Source organism: Alligator sinensis, unplaced genomic scaffold (assembly GCF_000455745.1).
Source record: "Alligator sinensis unplaced genomic scaffold, ASM45574v1 scaffold1059_1, whole genome shotgun sequence".
NCBI lineage: Eukaryota > Metazoa > Chordata > Crocodylia > Alligatoridae > Alligator > Alligator sinensis.
In genome coordinates, this window is record NW_005842103.1 from 1,263,133 (window position 1) to 1,270,535 (window position 7,403).

General features: G+C 50.5%; 1 protein-coding gene across 1 annotated transcript in view; it reads left to right on the forward strand.

Moving 5' to 3' along the window:
* The window catches only part of LOC102367947 (UAP56-interacting factor-like), a 13,266-nt gene extending 6,848 nt beyond the window's left edge, over positions 1–6,418 (forward strand). Inside the window, exons 4-10 of the mRNA XM_025205042.1 lie at positions 406–548; positions 2,383–2,510; positions 4,438–4,525; positions 5,166–5,209; positions 5,317–5,391; positions 5,901–6,027; positions 6,278–6,418. Of these exons, the coding sequence (XP_025060827.1) occupies positions 406–548; positions 2,383–2,510; positions 4,438–4,525; positions 5,166–5,209; positions 5,317–5,391; positions 5,901–6,027; positions 6,278–6,373 (701 nt within the window). The 3' untranslated portion in view covers positions 6,374–6,418. The remainder of the gene's footprint in view (positions 1–405; positions 549–2,382; positions 2,511–4,437; positions 4,526–5,165; positions 5,210–5,316; positions 5,392–5,900; positions 6,028–6,277) is intronic.
* The last annotated feature ends 985 nt before the right edge of the window (positions 6,419–7,403 follow it).

Below are 7,403 nucleotides of genomic sequence, written 5' to 3' on the forward strand. Positions count from 1 at the left end.
CTTTAACGTTCCCACCGTTACTAAATTCAATACTAGTTTTAAAAAATCTTACATGAAATAAAAGCGTAAGACTGGGTCTCTGGAAGGGCAGATCAAAAAAATATGCTTCCCCTTGAGCAAAACACTAGATTGGCGAAAAAATGCAGATCATATTGCAAGCTCCTTTACTAACATTCAAAACATTATGACAGAGATTGTTGCATCCAGATACACTTTGAAATAAGAGGTACTTTCAAAACAGGAATTTATAACTGAACGCTAACTCGCATCACTACATGGATACCCTCTCTCCCTGCCTACGCAGATATTTTCAGATCACACAAAGGCATCTAGGAAACCTTTTATAAAGCTGGATTTCTAGATCAGCTTTCTGACGGGCGCTGACCTGAGTGTCTGTTTTCATAGGACCCAATAGATTAAGAAGAGGATTTGGACAACAGCAGTACAACCGGCAGCAGCGGAGGGGCACCATACCCGGCCCAAGGAGAAGAACAGCCGTGACATTAAATGGAGTGAGCCCCTTAAATCGCCAGATTTCTACTCAAGAGGTAGAGGCAAGAGAGTTATGGCTGGATTGAATAATTTGGGATCTAAACGCGTACTCAGACACAGGCACAGATGCGCACCCACATACAGATGCACCCCCCCTCTCCAGTTAAGTTTACAGATTTACAGACAGGCCATGCAAAAGAGATGTATTTTTATAGGCAGATCCTATCTCAGCTCGTCTTAATATTGCTACTTCCAGGGAAGTATTTGCAGACTCACCATTGATTTTCCCTGTGCAAGATATATTGCCAAGTACTTTGAAGTTAGTGGCAGCACTCCCATTGACTTCAAAAGGCTTTGGCTCAGGTCCATATGTCTCACTGACATATAGTAAAAGCCTACTGTTATACATCCCTGCTAGAGACGGCTGTATTTCAGGTTGCCTGAGCATTTCTATTATCAACTCCCTTTTTTAGCTGCCTGTACCTTTCTCCTTTTCAGGCTGACAGTGTTCAGGCCAAGTCTCTATTAAAGAGAACTTGTTAAAAAAACATGTAAGTGAACACAGTTCACTCGCTTTAGGAAGAGAATGGGAGCAAAACACACAATTAAAGCATGTTAAAAGACTTCATCTGGCTTTATTTTGAACGTTCCTTGCACCGAAATATGTGAAAGCCAAGATGTAGGAGGTAGGTAAGTCTTCAGGACAGGAACCTGGTCCTGGTGAAAGTCTATTGAGGTAGAAGAGTTTGAAAACAGTATCCCACACACTCTCAACAGGCTTTTACAAATGGCAATAACATGTTTAACAATGATCTCCTAAGAGTTTAAGTGAAGGAAAGCTGCACCGAGCCTGCAATAGTACGTGGTACTTGTTATAAAAAAGAAAGAAAAGAAATCAGCTAGGTATTGAATGTAGCTGGATGGTCCCAGAAAGCCATAAGTAGTTGCTAAGAAGAATAATTTAAAGGTAGCTTTCATGCCACAAAAGCAAACAGAGTAGGAGTATGTGGGAACATCTGTCCTCTAGCAGGCAGTAACAGTGAGGAGGTTATTGTCCTACAGCAATAATTGGTACAGTGATACCGGTCTTTGCAAGTCACGGCACAAGGGAGTCCTACGCTACTGAATAGGTGTTTTCTGAAGTGGTTTTCCTCCTTCCTCCAAAGGCTCGGGGCCAGCAAAGCTCTTACCTGCATGTGAGAGCAGCAAGCAGTGGCACGCTGAGCAAGGCAGGGCTCTGCGTGTTGGCGATGCTGGGATCATCCTAGTTCTGCTCTGTGCTGCATCTCTGCAGGCGACTTTTTGGCATTTCTGGATCTTTTTCTTGAAATGCTGTCCCCTACTTATCATGCAAAGACCCCAGCACCTTGTTGATGAAAATAGTGAGCACAAGAGACAGAGGAGGAGAAATCATGGAACAGGTCAAGAGAAATAGTCGTGTCCTGCTCAGCATTACTTGACAGGGCTTGATAACCACAAAGGATCAATCTCATATCACGTCAGTTCGCCAAGAGGGCAAAAAACCCACCCGTTTGCACGGCAGGCTCTGCAGCAGGAAAAGCAATATCATGTCAGAAAGTGGCCATCCATCATGAAATTAAGCTGTAGACAAGCACAGCATGAGCAACCCCATGGGTGAACCCCCTTATGAGCTCTCCAAGCATCTCAAGTGATGCCATAAGAGACACGGGTGCTGTGGGTTTGGTGGCTTCCCCATGTACAGGACAAGCCAATGGACATCCATGGGTTTAAGCTCCAGCTCCCTCAGGCCTGGGATAAATCACTAGTATTTAATAGAGACGCACATGCTCTATCATCTTTCTTGCTGCCTAGCAATGGGGCGCACGCTGCACTTGGACCGGGTAACGGGCGAGCTTTGTTCCTTTCCAGGGCAACCAGAATGAAGAAGGGTTCAGCAAAAGTGGTGACAGCGGACAGACGGGAGCACAGACCAGGCCCCTCCAGCACCCTCGGAGATTCAGGACCCTGGGTGCCGCAGTCCAAGGCCCAGCGAGAAGGTAGTACCTCTGCTACAGCGGTTGGGGCCTGAAACGTTGTCCTTGTTGGTTGCAACAAACCCACGGTGTCGCAGAAGCTCCTTTGCGGCTCTGCACTAGCCGGAGAAGTGTTCTAGTAAGGTCAGCCTATCGGGCCCTACAGCCTTGTGTTGCACCCAGGCGGATTTGATTTAAATCAAATCAATGGAAATCGCTGGTCAGGAAGCCTCGATTTAATTACTGTTTTCTGCAAAAAGTGCATTCTTGTTATTTGATGTCCTCTGTTCATTTAACTTCTTGAAACTGCACTTTTCGAGAAAGGTAAGGGCCTGACTGTGTGCACAAACTTGCAGAGAGACAAGAGGGCTGATGGGTGGGTAATCAGGTCTGCTCTCTCTCCACCCCATGTGCTGCTTCTAACAAGGATGTTATCTCTGGAGACACAAACTCACAGTTTGAGAACTGAAACCAAGCATCACAGAGATGCTTAATGGGATCTTCTAGACTGAGCACTCAGTCCCACTGGGTAGAGCGGTTTTCTTTAATTTTGAGTAATCTATAAAGGACCCCCATAAGATTGGACCCCTAATATAGTCCATGGCCTGTTGTAACCTATTTATAAAACTTTTCTAAAAAAGTTATATGAATATATTGTGTCAAGTAGCATATAATTAGAAGTTATAATCTCTATTCCAGGATGATAACTTTGAGCTTTAACATATCTTACATTAAAACTATCCTTATATTGTTTTGTTTTGTTTTTAAAAGCATCTTAACAAAAATATGATTAAATCAAAAAATCCGATTTAAATAAAAAATCAATTTTTTTAAAATTCTTTAAAAAAAATCATTGATTTTTATCCACCCTTGCTGCACTGTGTGATGGGAGACAGCTCTTTGTACAGGACAAAGCCACTCTGAGATAGCATTACCATACTGCGCTTGTGCTTAATGGGACAGACATTTCATCTGCCTCTTGATTTAATGAATAATAAATCATACATCCTTTGAGCTTTTATTGCACATTTTCACAGCCTCTTTTATTAAAGTAAATGTTGCCTTTATGGAAACAGAACGGTTAAAATCAAGATGTCAAAGCCATAGGGGCCAGACACCAGCAGCCTTGTTTGCACTGAACGATCCTTTATTGCACGCACAGCCACGCTGCAACCAAGGTACTGCTCGCTCCAAGGCGAGCCGCAGGAGTTTAGGCCCAGGGACTGAGCTCCTGTTTGTCACAGGCCACAGCATTTCAACCTGTGTATTGAACCCAGCGCCCGTCTGTGAGCGTGGTCCAGAAACAAGGGTCACGGCAGTACCCGCCGAGCTCTGCAAAACCAGCAGAGGTGACGTAACGGTGGCACACGGGGTGGGGCTGGGATGAAAAGCAAGGAGCCAAGCAAGAGATGCTCAGGACATTGCTGTCATTAAAAATGATCCATGACAAGAACTCCCTGTCAGCAATTGAGAAAGAAAATCATTTTGCTGAAAGTAGTTGCAACAAAATTCATTTAATGTAAAGGCAAGTTTTTTTAAACTGAAAAAAGGTCTCTTTTCTATGTTTACTTCCTTATCCTCTCCTGCTTCCTTCTGTCTTTTGTATTGGGAAAAAAGGGTGGAAAATGATAACGGGAAGGAGATGGGAAGGAAACCCAAAAACCTGAGAATGGGATTTTCCATGGAAATAACATCAAATGTTTTGGCCAGGTCTTTGGCCAACACAGGACCCTGGCTGTAGTGTAGCATCCTACTGAAGGCAAAGGGAATTCATTGCTGTAGCAAGGTGCTCTTTCCAGCTGTCTAATACCCAGGCCTGGGCACGGCCGGTTGGCTTTTTATATCCTTTTCAATCAAGCCTGCGGGGATGTTTGCTAGTCAATGGCTGGAGAGGCCGTTGTGGAAGGTCCCTTCCAGGCAGTCATAGGTAACGTCATGTCTTTCCCTTCAGCGGCCAGCCTTTCACCCTAAACAGGAGGCCGGCCTTCCAGCAGAAGCAGATACAGCAGAGGCGATCCAAGCCCGGCTTTTACAGAGGGGTCAGTGCGGTACCATGCTTTGTACTGCTAGCGAGTGTGACCACGACTTTCCTTTTAACAGCCTTTCCTCCTCCCGTCTTCACGCTGCCCTGACTGCCGCTAGGAGCTGGGGGCAATAGCCACGGTTATACCTAGACATAGCTTGTGCTCTCCCCAGTGTGGATTTTGGGGGGCTCCGTAGCTGCTGCTCTGCCGCTCGCCCAGCTCCCAGCCTCCCTGCTCTGCGATGTCTTTGTGGTCTGCAGCTCTTGGTCCGTCCAACGTCACCTCCACTTCTGGCCCTGCAGCTCGTCTTCCTCTGCTTTAGAGCAGGCCTCAAGATTGCAAACACGTGCACGTGAGGGAGGGGCATCTCGGTGACCCCGTGGCTAATGCTTTGGGGACCAAGCCCTGAGTTGCAAGGCTGCATTGCAAGGAGAGAGTCTCCCGGGGTCTGGCAAGCACAGAGGCAGAACAGGAGCGGGATGCAGGGTCGCCGCTTTGCCTGGGGGGACAGGATCAGCCCACACTAACCCATGCGCTTGAGTGAAATCCCAACACGGCTGCACCAGATTTGCTCCCCGTGATCTCTAATGACGGAGTTCAGAGGAGCGAGAAGCAGCTTTTGAAGTCAGTTCCCTCTTGTGTGTTTATTTCACAGCAAAACGAAGCCAGCATAGCCGGGAAACCACCGTGGATGAGAAGGTAATTGGGGCGGTCAAAATAAAACCCACCAGGAGAGAGGCGTTGGGAGTGCGCCCAGCTCCTCCCTCGGTGCTGAGGCCCGAGCAGACACATCTCGCTCTTGGCAGGTGGCAGCTGGCACCCAACCCTGGAGCAGTGCTGACCGTCTCCGTGGCAAATCCTCAGGCAGGCCAAGGCAACGTGTAAGTCGGTGGTAGCCTTGGTGTTACAGGTCCAGGCAGCTCTGATGCAGAGGCCATGCCCACGCTCCCATGCCAAACAGCAACAGATGCCCCTTTCCTCCAAGGATGCATCCAGTCTCTGTCTGAATCCGGCAAAACTCCCAGCTCCCACCGCACCTGGTGGCCACGACTTCCACGCTTCGATTTAATTTAACTCCATTATCGGAGTTCATTAGAAACGGCCATACGAGTGGGCTCGTCGGCTGCAAACCTACCAGGATCTCTGGATGCAAGCAGCTCTGTTGGAAATGCAGGGCCTGCCCGCTCAGAGACTGCCGGGGGGTCTGGGTTATAAGCGGAGGGTCATCGAGAGGGTGCGGGAGCCACGGGTCCCCGTGTGCTGTGATCAAGCCCCACGAGGGCGTATGGAAGGTTTGGCGTCGGGGAGGGTTGAAGGCAGCCCCTTCACTCCTCTCCGGGGGGAGCAGCAGGGTCTGCATGTGCCGAATAAACCCACCTCGACCGCTCAGCCCCTTCTCCAGGCCGGGAGCCAACCGTCCGTTCCTGAGAGGCAGGAGACCCCCCTTCCCCAGGCCGACCAAGCCCCAGCCCAAGGGAGTGATGCTGAGGTTCAACTTCCGCGCCATGGCGAACCAGGTAGCATGCGAGCACCCAGGCGGGGGAACATCGCTGCATGGACCGTGCGGCCCTGGAACAGGCCGGACCTGGGAAGCACGTGCGGCAAACGCTGACTGGCCTTCAGCTTCCTTCCCCCCTTTGTGGACTCTCCATCGCTGGAGGGGCTCGAGGAGAGGTTGCATGGTCACAGATCAGTCTGGACTGGGGGTGGGTGGCAGGAAGGACCCAGTTTGGGGTGGCATCTCACGGCACTCCCTTTCCCCCGCAGACCAGCCTGACCCTGGACGAGCGGTTCTCCGGGCTGAGGAACAAGTGGCGTTTCATGGCCGCCAGGAACGTGGGACGGATGGTCACCATGCCCTGATGCCATATGCTCCCTGCGGGGCCGGCAGCCTGGCTCGGCCCAGCCCGGCCAACCCGCAGCCCAATAAACACAATAGCTTTCCTGACAGACGGCTGGCTTGGCGGCGCGCCGTCCCCTCCTGACACGCAGAGTTGATGAACCGCAGAGATGCTCCCCTCCACCCGCACCCTGCATCCCAGCCTCTTGCCCCCTTAGGCATCACGTGCCCGAATGCAATCCCTCAGCGTCATCCCCTGCCTTGGCTGGGGGCTGGGGAAGGTGGGGAGCATGGAGAACAGGACAGGGAGGTGGAGTGGGACCGCCTCGAGGCCCCCAGATGTCCAAGTGCCTTTGTCACAGTGTATGCCAAGCATGGTACAGGGCTCCCTGCCCCCAAGCCTTCATGGTTCAAGCCCCCAGGGCCGGCAAACATGCACCGGGTGCATGCTGTTCCAGGGAACTACTGATCTAAATCCTCCCCCACCATCCTTGGGTTTGCTTGAGGCAGGGTTTGCACAGGTGTAACTACAACATGAGTAGGCAAGTGCACCCCCTGGGATGCTGACCGGTGCAGAGAGCCCTGGCTGGGGGCCACGCTGATCCCAGTCACTTTCTGCACCTACATCAGTGGTTTGCTCTGGTGCCAAGTACCCCAGGTTTCCTCCTTGCACGTGCTGGCTGGGCTGAGGTTTGGAGCACAACGCCCAGAGGACGGGCCGGCCGTGGGGGCCAGCGAGTGCCAAGATGGAACCCAGACTTCCACCGACAAAGCCCAGCACAAAGCCGGAGTCCTCCACCCCAAACCTGAACCCAGCCATGGCCTGGGCACAGCCCGCCATCAACCCCTGATGCCACACGTTGGTCAATGTGATCATGCGACTGAAAGCCTTAAGCGTTGCACCAAACCAAGCTAAACGAGAGACTGGATTTGGATGTGGTTTTGTAAGAATCTTTGCGTGTTTTGTTAGTTTAGGAAGAGGTGATGTAGGAGGCCAATGTGCTGAATAAACCGCGGGTGATGCGTAACCTCTGGTTATCTACATTCCCTACA